Source organism: Epinephelus fuscoguttatus, linkage group LG7 (genome assembly GCF_011397635.1).
Source record: "Epinephelus fuscoguttatus linkage group LG7, E.fuscoguttatus.final_Chr_v1".
In the NCBI taxonomy this organism is placed as follows: Eukaryota; Metazoa; Chordata; class Actinopteri; order Perciformes; family Serranidae; genus Epinephelus; species Epinephelus fuscoguttatus.
Genome location: NC_064758.1, coordinates 42,458,262 through 42,485,526, shown reverse-complemented (window position 1 = coordinate 42,485,526; position 27,265 = coordinate 42,458,262). Strand labels below are relative to the sequence as shown.

At 41.0% G+C, this 27,265-nt stretch overlaps 1 protein-coding gene across 3 annotated transcripts in view; it reads left to right on the top strand.

Annotated features, from left to right (window-relative positions):
- The window catches only part of dnmt3bb.1 (DNA (cytosine-5-)-methyltransferase 3 beta, duplicate b.1), a 34,157-nt gene extending 8,289 nt beyond the window's left edge, over positions 1-25,868 (top strand). The window contains exons 3-22 of one of the 3 annotated variants that reach the window (XM_049580403.1): positions 10,093-10,243; positions 10,789-10,871; positions 10,975-11,112; positions 11,879-12,022; positions 14,211-14,369; positions 14,474-14,581; positions 16,391-16,532; positions 16,643-16,765; positions 16,945-16,989; positions 17,108-17,187; positions 17,845-17,957; positions 18,057-18,240; positions 18,743-18,827; positions 18,930-19,075; positions 20,941-21,031; positions 21,310-21,458; positions 21,740-21,825; positions 22,038-22,107; positions 22,196-22,314; positions 22,611-25,868. In XM_049580403.1, the coding sequence (XP_049436360.1) occupies positions 10,093-10,243; positions 10,789-10,871; positions 10,975-11,112; positions 11,879-12,022; positions 14,211-14,369; positions 14,474-14,581; positions 16,391-16,532; positions 16,643-16,765; positions 16,945-16,989; positions 17,108-17,187; positions 17,845-17,957; positions 18,057-18,240; positions 18,743-18,827; positions 18,930-19,075; positions 20,941-21,031; positions 21,310-21,458; positions 21,740-21,825; positions 22,038-22,107; positions 22,196-22,314; positions 22,611-22,752 (2,358 nt within the window). In that variant the 3' untranslated portion in view covers positions 22,753-25,868. Of the gene's footprint in view, positions 1-10,092; positions 10,244-10,785; positions 10,872-10,974; positions 11,113-11,878; positions 12,023-14,210; positions 14,370-14,473; positions 14,582-16,390; positions 16,533-16,642; positions 16,766-16,944; positions 16,990-17,107; positions 17,188-17,844; positions 17,958-18,056; positions 18,241-18,742; positions 18,828-18,929; positions 19,076-20,940; positions 21,032-21,309; positions 21,459-21,739; positions 21,826-22,037; positions 22,108-22,195; positions 22,315-22,610 lie in introns of all 3 variants that reach the window. The other 2 variants (XM_049580404.1, XM_049580402.1) reach the window with 2 other exon arrangements.
- The last annotated feature ends 1,397 nt before the right edge of the window (positions 25,869-27,265 follow it).

Sequence of the window (27,265 nt, the reverse complement as noted above, 5' to 3'; positions counted from 1 at the left end):
CACAAACTCTGCAGAAATTTCCACAATCTTTAGACACACTTTTTCTCTCTGTTTGTACCCACACACAATTTCACAATCTCACTTTCATAACTCACGGGCATTTGTATGTGCACATCACACACCTACTTGCACACACACATTTAATTTTGCTCCTGTCGTCCGTTACAACTTGTTCCTCTTTCTCGTGCTCATATATCACTCTGTCTGAGAGGGACACTTTCTTCGCTTCGCCATCTGCTTGTCTTTTCTCCTCTCTTTTCTCCCCATCTGTCTTCATTTTCCTCCTATCATCACAACTTTAATCCCTCTCTTGTTTGTTGTTTGTTCGTCTCCATGTTAACCGGCTCAGCTGCCATCTTATCATGTGTGATACGAAGAGTTGAGGTATTCACTTCAAGTTTAGACAGCCTGACGGGGAGGCGGGTAATGACTTATCGCTTTTCAGATCGTACATTAAAGTTTGTACTTGAAGTGACACGGTGGGCAGTTTTATCCAGAACACTTCCTGTGTTCAGTTTTCATAAGTGGTCTGTCTGTATCTGTTAATCTGACAGTTCCTCAGTCAAGTGTGTGAACGTACCAAGTTACAGGAAATGTGCAGGATTGAGGCAACAGTGGATCCCCTCAGAAGGCTGATAAGAATTTTGATACTACTTGTAGATGCTGAAGTTTTGATCATATCACTTAAACTTGATGAGAAATGGACAAGAAGACCTTAAAGTACTCTGGAAAAGTGGCAAGTTGAATGTACATTTTAATAACTGGGTAAACTTTATCTCTTGATGTCAGCAAAAGTTCCAGAAAAGCAACTAAATGGAAGATTGTTTTCTCGATTCATAAAGACATTTTGGGGGTGAGACAGTTTTAAAAGCATAGCCGCAGAGATATACTTTTAGTTCCATGTATCAAGATCCAAAAACACTGGATTCTACTTTCCCCACAATGCGAGTCACTGCCTTGCAAGTCAGAAGAGAGTCTTAGGTCTTTCCCCTCAAGTTCTGAGTTAAGCCCCAAGTCCTAAACAAGTCATAATGGACAGACAACCATTCACCTTCACATTCACACCTACAGACAATTTAGAGTCACCAATTAACCTGCATGTCTTTGTGTCTGTCAGCACCGACAGAAAACCCACGCTGACACAGGGAGAGCATGCAAACTCCACAATAAAGGGCTCCAGCTGGCTGGGGTGTGCAAACCTGGAACCTGCTTAATGTTCGGTTAGCATTAGCTCCCAAAAAAATGTTAATATTAGCCTCAATTTATCGCTTTTTTTTGCAACTTCAAATGTCAAACAAAGATGGAAGTTGTTGCGTTCGGCACTCGTGTTTATTTCATACTACAATTTCAGAGATTTCAGAGACCCAAATTCCATGTTTTAGGTGATGGATCAGTTTTAATGAGAGGAGTCAAACACATGAGAAGTTGAGGATGGAAGAAAAGGAATGAGCTGCAGAGACAGCAAGAGTGGCAGTGTTCACAAAGATGTCCCATTAGTGGTTTGGAAGATTAGATGCAGGCTATTAAGCTTTTTGGAGTGCTCCTGACCTCTGTAAGGAGTCATATGTTTTGTGTTTAGTGTCTTTATCTATTCATATGTACTTGTTTTGTATTATTTTTAATCTTGGGACTGGATCCATAATGGAACCAGGTATCAGAACCATAGTCTTGCTAAAACAAACATATGAAGTCAGAAACATTTAAACATTTATGGGTGATTGGTTTAGCTTCTTTAACCTTTAACCTTAACTAAAGTTTGGACTTGCAGAATAGTGTTTAGCCTCTGGTTTTTTGGGGTCAACCATAAATTTAGGCCTGAGTGAGTTAGACGGACATCAGAGGATGCATTCTTAGTTTTAGCAGCAGCAGCCGGAGGGCAGAGAGGGAAAACAGTCCTAATGTTAACGACAGGGTCAGCAGACTATCTTTGGGTAAATCCAGGTAATCTCTACTTTGGTTTGGGAGGGGGATGAGTCCTGATGATTGGCTACAGCTTAAAGGAACAGTTCAACATAAAACAGTATCCTCACATTATCCTAATACTGACATTTATTTATTACTACATTAATGAAAGAACTGACAACTATTTATTTTACTTGAATTATATCAAATAAATTGAATTGCATATAAACTGCACTCACTTCCCAAGATTCACAAAAAATTCCTTAATGGAAGGAAATCTCAAAATGCTTTGTTTAGCAAGAGTTTAGCAAAAATATTTGCGTTTTAATTTCCACAGGCCATGAATGGAAACATGGCACCCAGATAATAATGCATAGGAGTGTCCGAAAAAGCTTTTCAGATGTATTACACTTTTTCACTGTCTTTCATTCAGACTCTGTCAAAGTGTGTTTGCACATTTTTCGTCAGCTCTTTAGAAAAGTTTTTCAGGGACTAGAGAGAGCCCAGGACGGTGACTATTGCACACAAGTCATATTTTTTGGAGGGCTAACGACTCTTTTACATGAACTTTACAATACCAGTGACTTCCTCATAGACACTTTGTTTGTTTAATTAAGTACACAGCTTCGTTTGGGCCGTGCCAGTTCATGGGATATCACACCAACTGTTGTATGAGGATACATCATACATATCAGCGCAGCTTAAGGTCAGAAAACTCTACAGGTTACCTTTAAAGAAACATAAAACACACTGAGAGGGAAACAAGTTTCTGCACTAATGTCACTGTCAATAAAAAAAACATAAGACCAGCTTAACTTTGTGCCTCTAAGAGTTATTTAACTGGCTCTAAGTATCAAAGAGGACAGTTATACTGGGCATCGTTCCTTGCTGTACTTTGGTAAACTCTGCAAGCTTGCATTTTTGTTGGGTCTTGCAGCATCATGGACCAAAAAAAAAAACCTAAAACACACTTTTTACTGCTCAGTTCTTTGTTAACAAAAAATAAAAGTCTCAGAGTCTTTAAACCCCCTCAGGTGATAATTTACTACATGCAACGTTGGAACAGTCCTGCCCCAAGTGTTAGCTGCAGACCTGCCTCTCTAATCATTTAGGCCTCGCTAAGATGTTTTGACAGCGCTGTCGGAGCGCCGCAGGGCCTGTTGCTCATTGTGGAATGTGTGTGCGTGACGTAGGTCGATGAAATCTGCACAGTGCGGGGCTTATACATTGCTTTACCACACACACACACACACAGAGTCATATAGAGTGCGGGATGCGTGAGACATGTTCCACACACTTGACACTGTAGTAATAGTAATAGTTTTAGTAGTTGCAGTGTTTTGACTATAAAAGAGAGAAAAGAGGAAGGCAGAGGAGAGAAGAAGGATCATTTGTGCTACTTTAATGCTTCATTGGGTTTGTTCACGTCTGCCAGCAGCACAGAGGAGGAGGAGAAGTGATGGATATCCAGGAAGGCGGCTTAATGGAGGATAATAATGACGATAACAGACACACAGCTACCTGGCTGACATCAAATCCCACTTTCTGTTCACATCACTGATTTAACTGTCGCTCTATTCCTGGCGATATCTGAGAAGGGAGGGGAGGGTGAATGCTTCCAGAACTAAGTTGTCATAAAACAAACTTATGTCAGCAAGTTTCTGTTGTTTTTCAGCGTGTGTAGTCCTCACAGTCCTGTCCCAAGTGTAAGTGTTAGACCTATGTGGCTACAAGAATTTGTAGCCTCAAAGCCTCCATCTCTGCTCCTTTTCTCTGTGTATGCACAGAAGTTTTTTCCTTCTCATCTTTTACAAAAGCAGACCCGGTCTGGTTTAGTCCGCCCGAGAGCGAGGAGAGGGAGAGAGGAGTAAAGATTTAAACAAAATGAGTTGAAAGGAGAAAATAGGAGAGGAGGCGTAACAAGAAAGTCGGGGTGATGGAGGAAGAGAAAAGGAACAAGAGGGTTTTGTTTCTGTCCAACTGTCCAAAGGGAATTCTGAGTGAATTTTCTATTGTGCGGACGATAGAATTCAGTCAGTTTGGAGCAAATAAAATAAAGCTTTATGTGAGACAGAGTTGCTACAGTCCTTTGCCATCACTTAATGGCGGCAGTGGTGCCCCCAAGGGCCATGTAAACTGTATAAAAAGAAACCAAAGTATATTAGCGTGTGATTCCTTAACCCTTATAATGGCATCGTTTTTTGTAACTTACATACTCCAACAGCATTATTGAAATCCTGAAATTTAGTCATGGGTTTTAACCCCTCTGGCCACCCATTTGAAAAATTTCTAGAGGAGTCAGACATGGATCAAGTTGCTCAGGACGTTGTAGAAATGTGTGCAACTGTTATACATGTTGGCTGTATTTGAAGAAACTGAGAGACAATTTGGGAAATGCTTTTTCGCTCTCTTTCTGAGAGTTAAATGAGAAGGTCAGTGCCACTGATCTCTCATGTCTAGCACAACGACTGGAAACAGCTGGCCTGGCTCTGTCCGACTGTAACAAAATCCACCTTTCAGCACCCAAGCTTGTTTTTTTTTTAAAATCTATATAAAAACTGAAGTGAAGAAATGACAGTTAACCATTTCTTGACCATGTCCAGGGGCCAGGAAACCAGCGGAGACTCCAGGAAGTTACTGTTTGCAGACAAGAAATAGGCTGTGTTTGAAACATACGTTTTATACTAAGTACAACAAAAAATGAATTTGTAGTGCATTCCAACTACCAAAACATATTATGTATTAAATACCTGGATGTGTGAGTAAAACAGACGAAAGAAACAGACATTTATGTGCCACTAAAAGAAGAAAGGTTACATTTCCTTTATAAGAACCAGAGGCAGACAATGGAAGATGGAGACAGACGACAAAAGCCCTGAGGTGTGAGCTTGTCTGTCTCCTTGAGCAGCTCAGTAGAAATGAGTTATGTGTCAGGTAAAAAACCTGACGATGCAAATTAGGCCAAAAAGTTACTGAGCAGACCTATTCAACAGTTGTGTGCATCCTTTAGCCGCTGCAAATCACACACCGTGCAGTCGTAATGATCGGCTGCCAGGTGTGAATGTGTGTGACCTCCCCCGTCTGTCACTTCTCCCTGCAGGTCGCTGCTGTAAATATATAAATGTTTCCTGTCTTAAAATTAAATTTAAGGATTAAATTTAGATAAAAGAAATGTTTTCTTCTACTTGCACTAGTGCCCAAATCCTAAAAGGCTCCTTAAAGCAAAATTACAAAAGATTGTGAAGTTATCAAATTACACGGACAACAACCAGTCAAATGCAAATGTGTGCCTAACCACAGCTACAATTACAGGCCTTATGATCCTCGGCTGTCGTGTCTCATCACCTGATATGGTTGTAAACACTTACTTGTGTTTTTATGACACATCATATGTTGAACATGTCCAGACAACCAACGTTTTATTGTTGTGTCTTTGGACATCAGTTTGTTAGTTAGATATTTCATCAGAGCTGGCTCTGAATTATTGATTTTTGCCTCTGGGGCACGAGAACAAAGTCTCACCTTGGGTTGTAAATCTTATGAAGAAATAGTCTTTAAATAATGTCACTTTTATGTTGTATTCTTTGAGTATGTTTTATGCCTCTGTTCAAATTGAACTCCTGTGAAACAAAGATTTTTTATGGATATAACACTTTGTGGCAGAGACTTGGAGCCATCAAAAAAGAAAGTTTTTTTAATGTTTCACATCTTGATTGGCATGTATGAGTAGTCATAATGTACCTGAGTCTGCAGTCCAAACATTGCCAGAAGCAAATGTCGACTCAGAGCAGGCCAGATAAAGAGTTCAGTCTTGTTTTGGGGGTTTACTCTCACTGCTTCTTTGTGTATCATCTTTCTTTAAGCAGCTCTGTGGTGCACTTTTTCTCTGAATTGCTGTTGGTTAGATTTACCTGTCAGTCAAGGGGACGTGTATTAAATCAAAAGCAATCAAAGTTGGGACTAACAGTCACAGAAAAAAACCCAAAACAGCCAAAATCAGCTGCTTTCTGAGGAACGAAAGTTGAATTTAAAGATCTCGAAATTGAACTCCACTATGAAGATTTCTGTCTCAAGTTGTGCTGAAAATTATATTTTCTGTCCCACGTTTGGGCTGTTTGCATGTGTGTGTTAGCCGAGTCAGTGTCAGGAGTCTGAACTGGGCAGCTGCCAGCTGTGAGTATATAAATGTGAAATGGGAAGCGGCTAAAATGAGCTTCAGGGTCAATCTATCCCCCCTGAAGTCATGTCTAGATGTGTTAATGTGTTAGATGCGGAGTGTGTTGTGGCAGCCGAGGCCACTAATGTACAGCTGTGCTGCAGGGATTCAGATTTCCTCCAGCTGTGATCGTTCATTCAGGGCTGCTGAATATCAGAGAGGACATGGAGGTCATGTCCTCTGAAATTTACTCTGTCCATTTTCATTTAATCCAGCTCAGTTAAGGATCCAGTGTGTAGGGCTTAGGGGGATATATTATCAGAAATGGAATATAATAGAGTGTATAATCACCTGAAAATAAGAATCAATGTTTTGTTACCTTAGAATGAGCCGTTTATGTCCAGCTGAATGAATGAATGAATGAATGAATGGGCTGAAAGCGACACATAAACTGCATTGATTATCATTGGAATTGTTTAGTTTTGTTTACTTTATCAACAGCAGCAAATCACAAAAGGAATAAAAACATAAATAAGATTAGATAAGTGGCACCTCCTGCTAAAAAAGCCGTGACATTTCATAGAGTCGGACACTCTGCAGCTCCAGTCTGTATATCCGTGTGTACAGATGGACAGATTACAGCTTCACACAGTAGTCGTACTGCTGTGTAAACATCTGCAGTAGTTTTTACAGCAGCTGTTCCTCTTCTGTCTCTCCTCAGCCTGAGCCGCTGCTCTTTCTTCTTCTTTCATCACTCGTCCCTCTCAAATTGTCTTCCTGCTCACTCTGCAGTCACTCCTCACCTCCGTTCACCTCCTGAACCCCTTCACTTAGAAAAGTGTGTCTCCCCCCTCCTCTGCTGTCAATTACTCCTCCTGAAATATGTCAAGAGGATGAACTCTCACATGCAGAAGCTAACTTTAGTAGTCTGATACTCGAATGTAGCCTAAAAGCGGTTTAATATCTATTTATCTCAATGAAAACAAACATATGGATGAACATTTTCTCTTTATAAGTGGATTTTAATCTGAATTTGGATATCATAATAATTTGGAGAATGTTTTTGAGGATAAAAGTTCATCAAGCTGTATATAAGAGCTGCACAGATTGGACCCAGCTGATAAGAAAGTCAAAAAAGTTAATATGAGTTTATATATCTAATTGTGTAAACTATGTCAGTATGGTCATGCTCCATTGGTCCGTCTGACTCTGTAGTCCAGAGCAAGATTTCCTAATAACTAACTCCCAGACTGCTATAAATTTTTCTGGAGGTATTTATGATCCTCAGAAGACGATCTCTAATGATTTTTGTGACTCTCCCATTTTCCCCTTAATCAACGTTTGCTTCTGCATAATTTCCTGTTTATGGTTCATGGTTTCTAGAAGATTATTCCCGATGTTTCCGGTGACCCTGCTGACCTTTTCGTCTCTCTTTTCATCTGCGTCTCCCTCTCCTCATTCCTTTCAGCAGCTCTCACTCTCGACCATCTTGAGCGCACACTTTACGCACAAGTTCACCGAGTTCATTTATTATAGAGGAAATTTGGCATCGCAAACACGCTCGCACACCACACGCATTCCCTGTTTTACGACGTTTAACAATCACAAACAGCCTCAGATATGCGTAGCTGTGATTTTCCTTAAAAAGTCAGCACAATCTCACAATTTTCCATCTGTTGCACAGCTGCTCCGTCTCCGCTCTGCTCCACCTTTGTCTCTTTCGCACTAAAAATAAGGACTCATCATGTACATCATGTAAAATCCCACTTTGTTTTATTCATTTGTTTATTTTAAAGCAGTTTACTCTAAGTTACCACATATTCATTCACTCCAGTTGCTCCAGTTGTCCACCACATCGTCTCAGTCTGTTAGTTACAGCACACAAAACTCTGGTGGCTAACATTCAATATTTAACGGATATTTTCGCAACATATTTGGAAACCTTGTCTTGACATTTACAAAAAATGTTTTTCTTTCTGGTAGAGACTCAAAACAACGAGAAAAAGAGGCTAAACAACTGTAACGACTGTATGTCTTGCTCCTATATACGAGAGGTGGTGGGGCCTTCTGCAAGTGGGTGCCCAGGGGCCCATTGTCTCATACTCCGCCCATGACCTTTGAGCCATCTGCATTTGAGGGGACTACCCATTGCTCTAATAGCTCATAATCTCAAAGCCCCAGTAGGTAGTAGACAAAAAGGTCATTTGCCTTGCTTTTAAAGGCCTTTTTTCCGAAGGCACTCTCCAAACAGAAGCACACGGCTAATTATCATGCAGAATGACATCAGCAGACCTTCCTTCTATGACATCAGCAGACCCACCCTACTCTGCCTCTGGCTGGTGATTACATGTTGCCTTTATTGGTTGAGTTGGGTTGGTTGACGGCAAGCAGTGAATCAGAGGAAGAGTACGGCGGGTCATGCCTTCGCCATGTAGAATGGTCAGATGATGACCAATTGGCCATGTGACTCAGTTTGGGAGAATGCTGCCGGGGACACGGCCCTCCTGAGCAATGTGCATTAGTTTTTGGGAATTTGTTTTCATTTTCCAAGTGGTCGGGAGCATTTCACAGTATAAATACGCTAGCTATTGTTTTGTTACTGGTGCTTTACATCCCTGGTTTTCTCTTACACACACAAGCACAGACACACGTACATATTTTGACATGCACACACATATAAATCTTCTGAGGTGTTATCTAATTACATTAGTATCTGCGCTTCCTTTGTACTCAGTGTTCATCTAATGTGAGTGGGCAGAAAGCAGGGATTAATTGGACTCAGTACTTTTAAATGGGTTGTCGCAAGTTCATGTCTGAACAAGAGCTGAGTGCAGTTGCTACGGGAACACACCCAGCAGGTTTACTCCTTCACTTTCATTGAGGGGAGAGATCAAATGATGCAGAGAGAAACAGTAATAAAAGCTTTGCTGCTCACCTTCAGGCTACCTGTGTGATTGCTCACTGCGAGCAGATGACTCAACCGGAGCTAATACCTCAGAAATGTATCATCTGCTGTGTTATTCTTATGCACTGTTTGTGTTGAGTCAGACCGAGACCACGCAGGCATGCCTTACGGTCTTCAACATGTTTATTTGTTTAGATATATCGGCTCGCTGCAGAGTTAATGTTTAATATTTGCACCTTTAAAATAAGAGCAGAGCGAGAGTGTTTTTCATTAATAAAAACAACCCCGTGAGGGAAGGGAAGGTTTGACTCCACGTTGCAAAGAGACATTCATGCCCCGGAGCGTCAGGTTTGAACTGATTTGTCTGAACAACGGCTGCTTTGTTTGTATGGTCAACAAATAAATGTCTTGCATATTAGTCATGCTTCCTTTTGTTTTCTGAAATGCTTGCGAGACGTAGCTTGAAGAAAATGCTCCATGACAGATGTCATTCAGTCAATATAAGTGTTATAAACTTGGTAATATACAACATACAGCACGAAATGGTTCAATAAGCCAATACGTGCATGTTGGGAAACAGCCCAGAGTTTTTTGGAAATGAGCGACCCAGTTGGAAAGCCGACAGAAGCGTCTGGCAGAGCGATCATCCGTGGCGCTTTGAGATTTGAAGATGTTGGATGTTCTGTGCTTTGAGCCATGATTCAACAGGTTAAACACGCAGCTCAGTTTCTTGCAAATTAATTATAGCGTGCGTTTATTGAAATACAGGAATAACAAGTGACAACTTAATAGCAGATAGACAGTGTTTACTACACTATACTGTGGACGTAATGCATCCTGGATGGATTGACAGGTTTTATCTAAGGCTCTTGAGTGTTGATGTCAGCCAGAAAATCAAAGACAGTGTAATCATCCTCAGCTCTGGGTGGGGAGGTGGAGGCTGGGTGAAGGTGTGTTATCACTGGCAGCGCTTCCTGTTTCTGTCTGAGTCGGTCTTTATCCCTCATTAGCTTCTATAAAGCGGTTTCTAGACTTAATATAAAACAATAAAAATAAGGGTTGAGAGTATTTTAACTGCTTTACCTTTCAGTCACCGTCCCTAATGTTGTTTTTCTTCTTCTCTCCTCAGGCGCCGGTGAACGGAGACACGCCTCCAGCTGAGGGCCTATCAGAGAACGACAGTGGAGTGGAGCTGACCAATGAGAACAGCCCTCTGACCGCTGCTGAACCGCCTTCTCCTTTCAGCCCCAAGCAGAACGGAGACGCCGCCTCACCTCAAGGTAACACACACACACACACACACACACAAATGAAGTGTTCAGTGGTTTAGTATTTAGACAGTGATGTATTTATTATGTTGTCTCTGTAATGCAGCACATTGTATTTAAAATGCCCTAAAAATATGAGTCTAAAATTGCCAGAGTCTGTAAAACTTTATTTTGCACGTCCTATAGTTGTCTCAAATTTCCATAAAGGAAACTTATATTAATTGTAGATTTACGGGACACTCAAGGGATTTGTGACTTTGCCAGTTAGAAACTTGCAACCTTTTTCATCCTACAAAAACACCCTGTATGTTTGAGCTCACTGACCTGCTGCAGTCTCCTGAAACTTGGGTATAACTTGGGTTCCTTCAAGGCTGACATTCAGCACTTAAACCTCAAAGGCATTGTCACATTTTAAATCTAACATGGTGTATTACAGAAACAAAACAACAGAGACTGCACTGCTACATTCTGCCTGCATGTTATCCCTTGAAAATATTGAGTTTCATTTCGGCCATCTGTCGAACCATCTGTTGATCTCATCTGTCTACTCTCAGAAGATAACCAGTGCACGAGAGGAAACAGGAAGAGAAACAGGAAGAAGTCAGAGGAGGAGGAAACTACCTGGGACTCCTACAGCGAGGTATGACCGCTGATACTAAATTTTGTGGAAGCGTTTCGATAAGTCTTCCTTGGGGGAACTGTGACATTAAAGCCACTGAGTTTGTGTGTGTGTATGTTTCCAGGACAAGAACTCAGGAGCGTCTCAGTTGAGTCTGAGACAGACGCCTCGACCCAGAACCATCTTCCAGGCCGGTCTGAACCCGCACGGACACAACAAACCTCGCAGACAGAACCGCAAGCAGGAGCAGAGCATGTTACTGGTAAACACACACACACACAAAGTTCAGTACGATCATGAGTGTACTGAATACCTCCTTCCCGTGCAACCAGGTGTAGTCATTAAAGTATAGCTCCGACTAAAGTTGCATTAAGACTCCTGTATAATCATCTTTACCCCAACATCGTGGTATCTCCATTAACAGCCGGTAGGTAAGACGTAAGATGTCCACAACTACATATCGTGTGATAGAACATATATCACACGCTTTCTAAACCGTAACGAGGGCATAACACAGCAATTGCCATTATTTACTGTCCCTGTTGTCTGGTGGCTGATCTTGTCCTCTGCTCCAAGGGTAAAGACCTCATTGTTTGGGATCACAGTTTATTAAAATAAAAATTAAAAGCAAAAAAACCCCTCACAGTCTCTTTCCTGTCTCTCCATCCTTTTTTCAATCCATAGATAAACTTGACTGACGTCCTGTTTAGACACAGATCAAGGACAGTGTTCAAATCAGGCACTTAAATTCTTTCAACCAGTCTTCGACAAAGCTGTAGAGATGTGTAGTGGAGATGACACACGTGTCTGACTGTGTGTGTGGTGGAGATTCAATATGTTCGTGTTTCCATAACAGCCTGTCCTCAGGTGAAGAGCACCTTTTAAAAGACACTTAAAAAACACACTTGAAGCAGGGTTAATGACAGCTGGGAAAAAAAGCACCTCGCATGTCTTTCTCTGTCTTCTGGTCTCACACAAATATTCCTCTGAGTCTAATAAACTTCTCTGTGTCTCTCTTTCTCTGACAGTGTGCAGGTGGTCCTCGAGTAGCTGTGGTTGTGTCCGGCGGGGTCCCCGAAGCCCCTCGTCTAGAGCTGATGGAACAAGACTCCAAAGATTCGGCCCAGAGCGTCAGCACCTCCTCCAGCTCTGAGGTCCAGCCAGAGTACAATGTAAGAAGTGTGAGAGAATAAGATAACAGGGATACAAACTAGACCTGCATCCACTCGCAGGGGCAGATAGTTGACTTTTAAGCTCTTCAAAGACGAAAAAGACATAAAAACAGGAAGTCGGAACATGTCTTAAAATGCACATAGTCCTGCAAAGAATGCTTCAGATGTTTCTCAACATGTGTTTAAGTCACTCCTAATGAATAGTGCATTATTCTAACACAGTCCCTCAGAAGTAACAGTCACATGAGGCACTCAGACGAACAGGGGGGTGAAAGTAGCCGAACGTTCTCGTAGATACTACTCAACTTTAATCTTGTGAAATTTAATGCACATTTCATCCAGTCGTCACCAAACGTATTTGTTTTTTGCTTGGTTATATAGTCATCTTACAGTTGGCTGCCAAATTTAACTTTGAGGGAGCACTACTGCAACGTGGTTCAAATTTAATGGCAGTAAGTCAGCAGTCGCACAAATTTTGCACAAAGCAATGATGAAGATCAAATTTAGCATTTCTAAATGTTTTCTATTATTAATGGAACGAATTTAAAGGATTGTGCAGCCTTGTAGGTTTGAGCACTTTCTTTCACGCTTCCAGGTTATTATAAATATACTATAAAAGGTTATAATTGAACTTCCAGAGATCAGAAATATATCTTGCAAGCTCTCTTGGAGAAGGGTGGAAGATGAGCAAAGGGAAAGGAAAAGAGTAAGAGTGAGCCAGCTGTGTCGATGCAGGAGGGACAGCATATTTTAAAAAGGGGAAGTGGAGGTTTGGCAGTGACAGAAAGAGGAGGAGGGTAACTCCCTTCACAGACCACAGAGCCTCCTCCACCTGGCCTTGTGTTGGTGCAGGTGGCCACAAACACATACACACACACACACACAGTCTGGCAGTGTTTGCTCTGTATCAATAGTTTCATTCAGGTCATGACGACCACCAGTCTGCACAGCCAGGCCTGTGTTTGTGTGTGTGTGTGTGTGTGTGTGTGTGTGTGTGTGTGTGTGTGTGTTGCAGGTCATACGGACCTCGATGTGCTCCTTCGACATTTCCCAGTGCACATGCTTTTTTTGTGTGTGTGTGTGTATGTTGCTGTGTCTCAGTGTGTTGGTGTGTGTTTTCACTTGATCCAGGCTGAGGTCGGTGGAGCGTAGCATCCTTTAGAGGAGTCAGACTCCATTACAAAGCCTAATGGGTTTTCTCTCTTAAGACGGACTGAAGGATCACATAGTGCCGGCTCAACTGGGATTTGTTTGCAAGCATAGAAATCCCACCTGCTCATAAAACAGCACACCTAAAGTTCAAAATAAAGAAAACAGGTCAATTATGGCATTACGAGGGACGTTTGATGTTTTTCTTTAAAGACTGGAGTGCAAAGCGAACAGCAGAGATAAAGGCAACACCTGAGCAAATAAGCGGATGACAATGTGTTTCCAGACGGGTGGAGAGAGACACCAAGGTGGATGAACACCGATGCTTCAAAGATGTGGACATTTAATCTCAATAAAATCCACTAGTTTATTGATCTGTGGAGGGAAACTTGCTCTTACTTCTGTGTCATTCACATAAACGGTCAAAGTCACTACAATCTTAAACAAAACCCTGTGTACACCTATCTTCTTACCAAGGTTATTTATAACAATGAAATGCAATCTTTATTTAAATTAAGCTTTCAGTTGTAGTTGTCGAAAAAAGTTTAGATGTTTCTTCCAAAATTTCAAAATTTCCCCCCCTTTCTTAACTTTTCTTTGTACTGTATCTTCATCCAAGACAAGATTTTTGGAAGTGGCAAACAAATATGTGCAGGGAGGTTTACAGCTTTTACTTACTACAGATATGTTTACAGATATCTGTCAAACCAGCAATATAACTGACTTTTAGGTGCCTTAATTCTTCCTCTCCTCTGCTGCCCACTCATGCTCCTTTCATCAAGGCAGCAAGATAAGAAGATTTTTCTGCCAAAGCGTCCTGGTTTCCCCCCTCTGTCCTCAGCAGCTGCAGTATCAGGGAAAGGAAGAGGTTCCCAAAAAACGTCAAATCAATAATGTGACTGTCTGCCCTCATATTCTCTTCTCCATACCTCAGACCTTTCCTGTGTCTCAGAAACAAAATGTGTCATGAGACATTTTTTGCAAACTAGCACAAAGTACAAGACAGTGACATTTTCTCTCCTCTCCCTTCTCCACCAAGGACAACAAGGGCTTTGGCATCGGCGAGCTGGTGTGGGGGAAAATCAAGGGTTTTTCCTGGTGGCCAGGCATCGTGGTGACGTGGCGCGCCACTGGCAAACGGCAGGCAAGCCACGGCATGAGGTGGCTGCAGTGGTTTGGAGACGGCAAGTTCTCTGAGGTGAGGAAAAGAAGAAAAAGACAAACAGACTGTTTGAAGGCGGGAATTAAAATAACAGTTGTGAGTTTGTACTTTGTTTGATGCCACTTTTTTTTCCTCTCCAGGTTTCAGCTGACAAACTGGACTCCATCACCGCCTTCCCGAAGTTCTTCAGCCAGGCCTCCTACACCAAGCTGGCCTCGTACCGCAGGGCCATCTTCCAAGCACTGGAGGTGAGAGATGGGGTGGATTAGGTGGAACTTTTTGAAATGAAACAACAGCAGTTTTGTCTGGGATATAAACCACTTCATCTTCACTTTACCTTTCCTTTTATTCGCAGGGCAGAGTTAGCCTGCCCTCCTCTTCCTCAGTGCAGGTGTCTCCAGTTACATTGAATATGTGTGTGTGTGTGTGTGTGTTTGGTGAGGTGTTAGTGGGCTGATCTGACATGTGCTGTAAAAACATACTGTGAGGTTTCCCAACCAAGAACAATGCTGGTTCACTGAAAGTGCAATAATGCAAGTTTACAGCTCTATGTGTGTGTGTGTGTGTGTGCATGCGTGTGTGTGTTCTGCACCATTAGCCAAATAAAATAAACACAGATGTGTGAAAGGGACTTCTCCACACTATCACTACCTGCATCTCAACCTGTCAATAAAATAAGAGAGGATGACGAGAGCAGAGAAAGAAGAAATGTCAGATTATAAAGCAGACGGACAACAAGAGGCAGCTGGAGACAGGCAGAGAATATGCGACTGCACCTGAGATAATCTATGTGAAAAATCTTTATGGTCTTTTAATTGCATGTGTCGTGGCCAAAAAGTTGCACTTGAACAAGCCGCAAAAACTATAGCTAACAGCCAATCAGCATGTACATTCTGCACCTGCATGAGAGGAAATAACATGCCTACATACCAGCAGACAGAGATAGCCTGTCTTCATCACTCAAAAATGGAAGCTGGAAGATCGACAGGACAGATTCAAGATGCTAGTTCGCCAGTCAGCACATCAACAACACAACCCAGTGTTAAAAAAACAAAGAATAGTTAAAGGTACATTCCATTTGAAAGTAGGAGGAACCTCACCAGCACGACCTCAAAATCCAATATGGCTGCTTCGCACATCACCAGCAGTGAAAGCTGCAGTAATGTGCTGTTTATAAGCACTTCTGTCTTATTCGTGTCTCATTCAAAGAGTCGTACACACAGTCCTGTCCAACATCTGTTGATGTTGTGACAGTGTTGTATGTGCAAAATACTTACGAAAATGCACTTAATTTTCTTAGCAGAAGATCTTCTGCTTGTCGTCTTCACTTATCTTGCCAGCAAGTTTTTCATCCTCCACAGTCGACTTCATGTTGAAAGCGTAAGAAAATTAAGTGCATTTTCGTAGGTATTCGTAAGTTATTTTTATTTGTGTTAACCTTACGAAAGGATGCAAAAGAAGTTGATTTTTGACCTTGGATAAACAGTCCGTCTTTGTTTCCTTTGTCTCCCTCTGACTCCTCTCCATCTTTCATTCTCGTCTGTGTTTGTTTTATGGAGTCGCTCTCTTTCTGTCTTCTTAATGACGTGTAGCTGACAGATGTGCTCTTCTGTCAGTGGTGTGACTGCAGGCCTCTTCATGCTGCTGCTGTCTCACCCTCTCTTCTTGTAGCCACTGTGTTTCGTCTGCCTCGTTCGCCTCGTCTGCATCCCTCTGACACATCACAGCCCTCGACTGTCACTCAAGCGTCTTATTAAGATTAAGAACCTGCTGTACTTTCTCACCTTCTCTGCCTGCCTGTCAGTGTCTCGCCTCTGTACTTCGAGGATTAGAAAATGAGGAGGAATGTTCAAGAGTTTAAGAACTTTGTTCGATTAGTTTTTGTTTTATATTTTCTCTGATGGTCACAAAACCTGTCAGGATGATGCACTGTAATGATAATTTAATAATGTAATATATGATAAAATAACACTTCTGCTACATACTTTTGATACTTTTTGAATGTCTTACTTTTGTTTCATCTAAAACTGCCTTCATGTCACATCTCTCGCTCACAGATGGCCAGTATCCGGGCGGAGAAGAAGTTTCCTCCCTGCGAGTCGGACAATCCCGACGACCAGGTCAAACCCATGCTGGACTGGGCCAACGGTGGTTTCCTGCCCAAAGGAGAGGAGGGACTCAAACCCACACACACGGCCGGTGAGCAAGACAGCAGAACAAAACCAGTCGAATACTGTTCATCAAAAAAACTGCGTCCAAATTTGCCATTCAGCAAGGAGTTAAATTTGTGTGTCTTTGTCCCCCTGCAGACAGTAACCCTCTGGACCATCAGGTCCTCGACGTTTCCCTGCCAGAGTATTTCCCCAGCGCGAAGCGGCCCAGAGTCAGCCTCTGTAAGAGCAAGGCCGCGCCCGAGGAGTCCTACAGCAGAGGTAGAGGTCAAAGGTCTAATTCACTGTTAGAGGTGTAAATCACTAGGTTCACCATGATACAACTTTATATTCATTCTTTAGACAACGATATCATGTCATACCTTGTTTAGGAAAAAGTGTACTTGATGAAAATGTTTGTCTTTTCATGCTTTGTAACGTTGTCCTTTGTTTCCTCTCAGAACAAATGGTGAATGAAGTTCTGAAGAATAAAAGAAGTATAGAAGGTAAAAACACGTCGACACTGTTTCCGTGTGACTGATGGGAATTGTGCAAAAGCTTCATTTCATTTTTACTTTATGACTGTTGATTGATGTGTGTTTGTTTCTGTGTGTGTCTTGGCAGAGTTCTGTCTCTCTTGTGGAAAGATGAGAGTCGCAACCTTCCACCCGCTGTTTGAAGGAGGCCTGTGCCAAACATGCAAGGTATGGCAGCGAACTATTAATTGTTTTACAGAATCAGCAGCTCATCTCATTCAATTATTAGGTGTGATGTTTATATGAGTTCCTGAAGGTGGCGCTTTGTGCTCAGCTGCGTTGGTCATATTCGTGATGCATTCAGGGGTCTTAGTAAAGGTGATAATGACTTGATTTAAGTGCTCCAGTTTCAGAGAATGGCACTCATGTTTTACACAGTTCAGTTTAAGACATATCTTATCCCAAACGTTATGTGTTTAGAGGAGCAAGAAAAAAGAAACTTTGTTGAAAAGGAAAAAGAGAAAAAGGGCTGAGTCACTGTGAGAGGCAGCAGTAAAACTGGTACGTGACAGATTGGTTAACCACATGATGACCAGGAAAACTGACCAGAGTATCAGTAAAAGCTGGATGACTGAACTTTGACCACAGTTCCCGTAGGCAAAGAAAAGAAGCGGGGGAAATTATAGTCATTGTGAGTCATGCCGAGTTTCCTGGAACTTTACATTAGATCACATCCTTGCTCTTCACTGCACCAGAAATTTTAAATCAGTAAAATGTTCACGTTTCTGTTAAATCAGATTGTGTTAAAGGGTTTCACTAAAGCCTGATGTGTGATGTATAACCAACAAGTTTTATGTGTGTGTGTGTGTGTGTGTGTGTGTTCAGGATGTGTACCTGGAGATGTCCTACATGTATGACGATGATGGTTACCAGTCCTACTGCACTGTTTGCTGTGGAGGTCGAGAGGTTCTGCTCTGCGGCAACGCCAACTGCTGCAGGTGCGACACAAACACACAGAGCAGATACAGCACATTAACTACTTCCTGCTCCGTCGATGTGTTGATACGACCGTTAACCATCTCCTCTCCACCCTGCAGGTGTTTCTGCGTCGACTGTTTGGACATCCTGGTCGATCCCGGTGCATCTAACAACGCTCGCTATCTGGACCCGTGGCGATGCTACATGTGCCAGCCGCTGCTGCAGTACGGCGTCCTGAAGCGACGGCACGACTGGAGCCTCAAGCTGCAGGCATTCTTCGCCAATGACAACGGACAGGAGTTTGTGAGTCACTCTGAATGCTTTTATTTTAGAGATGTTTTTTGTAGGCCAAAGAACTATTCTAATAATCTAGAAAATAATTAACCGATCAAGTGACGATGAAAATAATGATTATTTGCAGCCCTGGTCAGAAAAAACAGCACTGCAATGTTGTTTGTTGAGGGCAGAAGTAATGGTTGGATGATACATCTAAGGCAGAAACTTGGATTGCATCATATTGTAATGTTCCAGTTAAAATCTGCAGAGCTGGTCATCGGTCTTCCAGTAATAATGAGAAAATGTGATCAGAAAATGTGCCAACAGATTTTTCATTGGTGAGGGATTTTTTAGCTCTTAAAACGCCATCATCCATCTGAATAAAAAATGAAACTTATGATAAGGATTTCTTCTGAACCTTCACTATCGACCAGCAGACCCACGAGCTGCGGAGATAAGAACAAGCGTCCAAGAGATGCCTGAAATATTTGTCCTAATTCCTCTGCAACTTCCTTTGTTTATCTTCCAGGAGAAACCAAAGATTTACCCAGCAGTCCCTGCAGAGCAGAGACGACCAATCAGAGTCCTCTCCCTGTTTGACGGCATCGCGACTGGTGAGTGTGTGAATAATGAGAAACAATACTAATGTATTTGAGCTGATTTGTTGATTCATTCATTTTAAATGCATCTTACAAACGGTGTGTCTGTGTCTCCAGGTTACCTGGTTCTAAGGGACCTGGGTTTTAAGGTGGACCAGTACGTGGCGTCAGAGGTGTGTGAGGACTCCATCTCAGTGGGTGTTGTCAGACATGAAGGAAAGATCCAGTACGTCCATGATGTCAGGAACATCACAAAGAAAAATGTAAGTACAAATATTGTTGTTTCAGTCGTCTAATATTTATATTATAATGTACCTTTCCTGTCCTTTTTACATTTCTAGGCAAGACAAGTATTGAGTGTCTGAATACAAACACAAAATGGATGAATCAAAGTAAACCTGGGTTTTACTTTGTGTAAACTTGGTTTCAGCAACTTTTTGTCCATACTTAACACATCAAAAACACTTCCAGTGACTATTTTAATTGTCGTGAAACGTGCAGTCCCACCTCTTACAGTGAGAGTAATTACACAAACACTGTCGACACGTGCTGGTGAGGCATGCCTGCAGGTGAGCTTACCACATCTCCACCTCCACACTCTCTTTCCGCACAAGTAAGGGCAGAGGGGAAAGACAAGGCCAGATCATGTCAAGCACTTGATTGAGCAATTCTCGAGAAAGCTGCAAGCAGCAATTGGCACACTCTTCTACCAGGCATATTTTGAACAGGCAGTGCACAGGTAATCTACAACAGCTAGCCGTCTTTTTTTGCTTTAAACCTGCGTGTGAACACCGAGACTCTTATTATCTGGAGCATCCACTCTGGAAACTTTTCTGGGATGCTTTTAAGGTTTTTCTGCCATAGCTTCCGCCGTACTCTTAGCTGCTGCTAAATCGCTATGGTCTCTCTCCCCTTCCTGCCCTTTAACTCTGGCTGGTTAACGTAAAACACGACTTCCAGTACTGACAAGTACATGTACAGAGTTCAGACTGTGTCTGATTGCATGTGTGGAGCTTTGATTGTCTTAAACTTTGTCACCTTGGAGAAATGCTCCTCTTTAGTTTCAGGTTTGTGTTGTGCAAACATTTATCCTTTATGTGTCTACCTGCACAGGACATTTATAGCTATGTGTGTAGTTTTTGAAGAAAAAGCTTAATTTGTTTTTCTTTTTTGCTCTGATTTGTACGTCAGTTTGATAAATGAGGGCCGCTGTGATGACGTTACTCCCCCCCAGAAAGGGTTTTTTACATATGCGTTCACAAACAGTAGTCACGCTAAGCTCGGCTAGCCACTTCCTGACTCCATATGAGCTCCATATTTAATGAACAGACATGAAAGTGGCATCAGTCTAACTCTCAGAAAGAAAGTGAATAAGTGTGTTATAACATAGTACGCACACATACACACACCAAACAGGCTGGCAGCTGCAGTAACTTGGTTCAGTTCAGAGGACAAAGAGCAGTTTCAGCCTCTGTAAATCCCCTCAGAAACCCATTCACTTGTTAGTCACACTGACCGAGTGTGTAAATGTGTGTGTGTGTGTGTGTGTGTTCAACTCCTTAATTCCTATTTCTTCCTTTCTGTCTGTCTTACTTTATTTCTTTCTTTCTTTCTCTTCATCTCTTTCATTCCTCTTTTCCCTCATTGTCCTCCTGTAAAAGGGTCTTGTGTTTGGGGAAGGAGGGGTGTGTGTGTGTGTGTGTGTGTGTGTGCGTGTGCGTGTGTGCGTGCGTGCGTGCGTGCGTGTGTGGTAAGAGAGGACAAAGACTGGGTAGATGTTAGAGTTTAGATGGTGGGTTAAATTAGCAGTCAAGTTCGTGTTGCTGGATTTGTAGCTGAGTCAATATAATTGATTTGTCAATCAAAAATACAGTAATTAGCAACTTTTTTTGATTGTCAACTCATCGTGTAGGTCAGTTTTTAAGATAAAATACCCAAAAATCACTAGTATAGATATTAGTAGTTTAATTAAAGGTATAAATCTCACAGTTTTGTCAGTTAATTTGCAGAAGAAACATGAAAAATAAGGAAGTCTACACTTGTGTTTCAGTGTCACTTTGTTGTTTTATTCATGCAGTAGCTGTCACTCCCTCAGTCTAACACTTGGTGGTGCTGTTGTCTCTCTCAGCTCCAGGAGTGGGGCCCTTTTGACCTGGTGATCGGAGGAAGTCCCTGCAACGACCTGTCAATCGTTAATCCAGCCAGGAAAGGGCTCTATGGTAGGTACCTGCCAGAGGACGTCATGTCAGAGACCCAGACGACCAAACTATTTAGTATGTCAGAAAAACATAGTTTAAGTTTGTTTTATGTATCCAAGAGTTTGAGCAGCGAATGGCTGTGGTAGTTTATTTTACTGTAACCAGAGTCACCACTAGGAGGTTGTCATATTAGTAAACTCCATTAGGGAGAAGGTCAGTCTGTACAGAAGCACTGAAGCAGGTTGGCGGATGTGTTCTTGTTTTGTTTTGTTTTTTCTAACATTGTTTTCTTGCTCCAGAAGGCACAGGGAGGCTGTTCTTTGAGTTTTACCGCCTGCTGAGCGAGGCCAAGCCCAAAGAAGGAGAGGACCGGCCGTTCTTCTGGATGTTTGAGAACGTGGTCGCCATGGGCGTCAACGACAAGAGGGACATCTCACGATTCCTGGAGGTGAGTTACGTGGGCTGTAGAGGGTAAACAGCTGCAAATATCAAAAACATGAACCAGGGACATCCATGTAGGAAAGATAATTCTTTAATTCTTTTACATCTACCAGAAGACATTGTTCAAGACATCAGTCTGAAGCATAATTTTTGGCTTAACCTCCTAGTTATACACTGTAAGCCCAAATTTCTGCATCGGTATTTGTTTCCTGTGAGAAACAGAGAGAAAGAATTACAGTATAGTAACCATGAACTTATGAGTAAAGAGTGTCTTTGTTGTGTTTGCAGTGTAACCCTGTGATGATCGACGCTATCGAGGTCTCTGCTGCTCACCGTGCACGATACTTCTGGGGAAACCTGCCGGGCATGAACAGGTAGGAAAAAACAACTCATCATCATCTCAGAAACACTTTTGAATCCGGTCTTCTTCACACATAACTTGTGATTTTTCAGTGTCGGTCAGCATGCTACATCGTAGTATCTAAGGCTAAATATTTTACTGTAATCCACATATATTGAATGTAAGTTTTGCATTTGACAGCAGATATAAACAGTATGTAAATGTGATGACTCCTCTCTGTTCCAGGCCTCTGTGTGCCTCTGGGATGGACAAACTGGAGCTTCAGGACTGTCTGGATCACGGCAGAGTTGCAAAGGTTTGATATATCTACAGAATACAGTCCTTTATTTGCAAAATGGCTTCTTGGTCGCACTTGTTTGACCTTTGTGTTCGTTGTTTTGTAGTTTGGGAAGGTGCGCACCATCACTACCCGCTCCAACTCCATCAAACAAGGGAAGGATCAGCACTTTCCTGTCCTGATGAACGGGAAGGAGGACATACTGTGGTGCACTGAGCTGGAGAGGTGAGCAGGAAACACACACTGTTAAATAAAGAACCTTAAAATGACAAAAGATTAAATATTAGGGATGCACAGATTTATTGGCTGTACTAAGGTATCAGTTGATATTTGCCTTGTTGACTGTCATTAGCCTATTGGCAAATAAAATGACAGTATTACATGAATTTTGGGCTGCTAAAAAGCTCAAAGGCAACGGCATTTTGGTGACAATGTGTTAGTGACTAATGTTGGTGTCATACCACTTCAGCACTGTTGTGACTCTGATTGTAATAGTGGTTGTGTATTTTGTCACCCTGCAGGATCTTCGGCTTCCCTGTCCACTACACTGACGTGTCCAACATGGGTCGCGGTGCAAGGCAGAAACTCCTGGGCCGGTCCTGGAGCGTCCCTGTCATCAGGCATCTGTTCGCACCACTGAAAGACTACTTCGCCTGTGAATAGACGCCACCCATCACCAAGAAAACAGACACAACTATGATTAAACACCAGCTTTTCTATTGTGATGCCGGCTCCGACAAACATCAGCCGCCAGCCAGATATCGTAAGAGCTTGAAGATGTCTCCACTCTGGCCGGCAGCTCCACTAAAACATCACTGAAGCTGGGAAATAGTGAAAGTAGCTGTTAGTTTGTGTCCAGCTCTTTTTGGATCCTGGAGTTAATGCACTGCAGCCTTAAACACACATAACACACACTAATGCAGAGATACATAAATGCAGCATAGGCTGTGGTTTATCACTGCCCTGTATTGTCAGACAGACAGGGCGGACAGTAGAGTGCTCCTGCTCTCTGAAGGTTCAGCAGAGTTTAAAGGGAAAAGACGACGACACGCTGTGCTGTGTTCTTTAACATCAGGCCTGTACAGTGATTTTAACAGGATTTCCTTTTTGTTTTAAATGCCATTAAAAGGCATTTTTTAAATTTGACAACACTTAGTAGTTGTAGAAAAATAGAGAACAACATGGCACCGACGATACAGCTGTCTAAGTGGCTCTGTATCAAACCTTTTTTTTTTACTTTTTAGGAAGTGTAAAACATGTCAGAGGTCGCTCATTCCTTCATTTAGCAGATGATTAAAATATGTGACAACAGGCTGTTTGTACAGGCTGTTAAAATAAACAAAAACACTTGAACCAAAGTCATTAGACGGACAGTTTTTGGGCTTCCTGCTGTTCCACTAGCCTCACGCCTGAATGTATTTCCTCACAGCAGGGTCGGCCTGTCTAAAAAAGCCAAAACATGATATCAGGATTTTCTGCCTAAATTCTCAGATTATAAATATCCACAACTGTTTTGGAGAATAAATGATTAAGCTGGATCAAACAATTAATTTAACAGCACTCCTTGTGCGAGCTGTAGTTGTACAACGCTTACAAAATAATCTTTTGTCTTTGTCAAAATGACGAGTTTAAATGTTCCCAGATTGTAGAAGTGCACATCCTGACGTACAGCTCTACTAACTGGGAACTCTACTAAATGATTAACCTGGATAAAACAACAAAATTGCCAGCATTTAATACCCTCCTTGTCGGAGCGGTAATATAATCTTTTATCTTCGTTAAATGACTCTGACTTTGTTAAAAGTTCCCAGATATTAGAGTTGTATGTCCTGACCGTGGAGTCGTGTTTGAGCAAAGCACTCTGCAGGAAAATACATTCAGCAATGGAGGCTAGTGCACCACAAGCAAACCTGGAGATGAAGCAGAATTTTTTGTTTTTATATTTAGATGAGTTCATGTTCTTTCTTTGTTGTTGATGTAAAAAGAAAGAGAGAAGAAAATATTACTTTTTGTCATTTGCTCTGAGATGAGTTCATACGAGCAAACTAGCTTCCTTAAAAAAAAAAGGAAAAAACCTTTTATTAAAGATTTTATAAAAACTTTTTGTATAGATAGTGTGACACATTGAGTTAGTTTCACCGCGACATCTCCCTGATAGCTACATACTGTACAATACTTGAAACAAGCCAATGCAAAAACAGAATTTTAGATAATTGTTTTGTCTTTTTGACCATTCCAGACAGCTAAGAGTTAAAGAGTGATGGCATTTATCCTACTGTAGATGTTTAGATTTTTATCTTAAAGACAACATTGTTTTAATTCACTGTAATGACTGGATGGCAGGAAACACTGGTGAACACACAGTATCTTATGTTATCTTACCACTGACTACTTTTGGTTCAAAGGAGTTTTTCCAGTTTCCAAAAAGTGAAAATCATCTCTGATGCTGGTCGATACTGTGTGGTGCACATTTTACACATTTTGGTATACAGTATGTACAAATAATTCTACATCATGTGAGAAAACAGGAGTCTGAATGTGTAGGATGTGGTGCACATTCCTGCCCAGAGGGATTTCCTGTTTTCCTGCAAGACTTCTGCAGCAATGTAGATTTTTAAAACCCCTTAATAATGATAAACATTTTTGGTTTTGCCTGCAATCGCATGTCATACTGTATGCTTATGCTTACCAGACAGGGGATTTACTCAACAGGTTATTTTGGTACTGATTCCCTTCATGTGACCAAACACAAATCTTGGTGCTGTCCTTCTTAATAACCTTTTTCTACTTGTTTTGGTAACTGGAGGATTTTAAATGCTGTTGGCTGTCACCAAATCATACCTAAATGGGCATTACCTCAGACAAAGGGGCAACTGTACATCACTCCTCCTGTAGGATCTCTGTTCTGTGAATACATACTGTAGCTTTATGCTCCTATATGCCCTGTGTGTATATATATAGCTTGTTTTTTTTTATCACTGGAACTTTTTTTACACCATGTTCTGCGTACTGTATCGATAGAAAGGTTTACAAGTGTTTAAACTCTCGTTTGACCAGGAACTACATTATTTTTTGAAACACAAATGCACAAGCCTCCTCAAAGAACATCTTTCTTACATGTTAAAATGACCAGTTCATTTAGAAATATATTGACTCCTTTGTGGTGCTCAAAAGGCCCCTTAAAGGGCCACCGGGAGCCTCTTTCAGTTTTCAAGTCTGATTCTAAAGTCCCTTAAAAACCAAAAAGTAATTGTTTACATGCTTCATTAATACTGCTGAGCTTGTTGAATGTTTTGCTTGAAAACAGTATACAAAAAAATAGTTTTTCTTTTTTAACTGCTCTTTTAAGACTTTTTATATTGAGAACAAATACAGTATATATTAACAGTATAAAGCTTTCTTTAAATTTGTAATGTTATAGCAAGATATAGAGCATATTAATCAATAGCTTTTAATAACTTGTGTTATTTAGATGTAAACCATTTGAGTGTAATTGTAGGCTTGAGTGTGAATATCTGAGAACAGTTTCTTTTGTTATAACCTTTTAGTGCTTTATCTTTTATCAGAATCACATTCAATGATTTTTTTTGTTTCGCTTTATTGCCTTTTTATGAATCTAAAGTGCAAAAGCATTTCAAAAGAACAGATTCTGTGCTATTTTTATACTTATTTGAATAGTGGAAAAGTGTTGATGTATTTTTTTATGTTTGTGTACTTCTTATAGCAACCTATATATAATTTTTACTCAATAAAAGGCAGCTTGGCTGCTAAAAACCTGAGTCTTGTGTGTCAAATATGTATTATTTTTGTGCATTTATTTTTTTTAATATTTACTTTGAGTGGTCTTTAAAGGTTAATAAGGTTGCAAGTAAAGGCTATTTCCATTGTTGGTTAATGGACTATTTTTAAGTGACTCCATCAGTTGTTTGTTATATAGAGTCATAAAAACAATGACAAATTCACATACCTTCATGTTTTTAAATTGCTTGTCAAAGCAACTGTCAAAATCCACTAAAGCTAAATAAGACGACTTGACAATGGTTGGAAATGTACATGATAAATAACTTAAGTGCTTCATCAGTTATCAATACTGGCCTCTTGTTTAACAACTAGTTGATTAATTGCTTCCGGAGGAGTTTGATCATGGAAAAAAAATCTGCTGTACTGATTTTACACTTTTACAAATAATTTTTAAAAATGTGAAGTATATAACAAAATGAATACAATTATTTTTTATGTATAGCAGCAAGTCAAAAATGTAATTAAAGAATAGAAATAAAAAATATATATCAGAACATACAGCCCGTCATAAATTTGAGAGTCAACAGAAAAATGTAGTTGTCTCTGACTGAGTGAATTTAATCTGCAAAAATGGAGCACGTTCTGAAAAAGCTCTGCCCTTGAAAATAGTGTTTATATATTTGTTTGGGTTAATGAGCTAAGAAGATGCTTATTCATAAAAAGCTTGCGAGTAATGAGCAGCAATTTTACAGTGTGCAATCTGGGCAATACCATGGGGATGGAAGACCTCGCCTTTAGTTATATAAGACTAAGGACGTCTGTGAGCTGACAGCAAACAACTCTCTCTAGTGTTGTGTAGAAAGGATAGAGGCTGGAAGACTGTCTCGTTAGTAATTAACTTCATTTGAATGTAGTTTGATTGTGGCCTTGTGGAAGAGGCTATTTACAGTGATTAATTGGGCCCACACCATACTGTTACATTTAATGCCCAATATTGGTGAGGACAGGGCACTGTGTGTTCTTTATTACCATATGAACAATTAGGCCACACTGAGGCAGTTGTTAGCAATGGAAATCTTGGGGCTCTGGGACCCTCCAACAATACTTAATAAATATCTATAAAATAGAAAATCACGCAAATAAATGCAAAAACTGAATCTAAGACAAAATATAATGCAAGTTATGGTATAGGCCTAAAATATAAACACAAAGTAAAATTAAGTAGCCTAGCCCAATAGAAATTTGTGTACACGGTATTGCAAATGAATAAGCTGAATGTAAGGTTAAACTGAAATGTAACAATATATGTATAATGACTTGTAATAAACATCGTGAAGATGAAAACAGTTTTTAATACAGTGACAGTAAGTCAAGTGTGTTAAGTGACAGAATAAAAGTAGTGAGTTGGACTTGAAAATGGTTTTGGCCTCTGTCG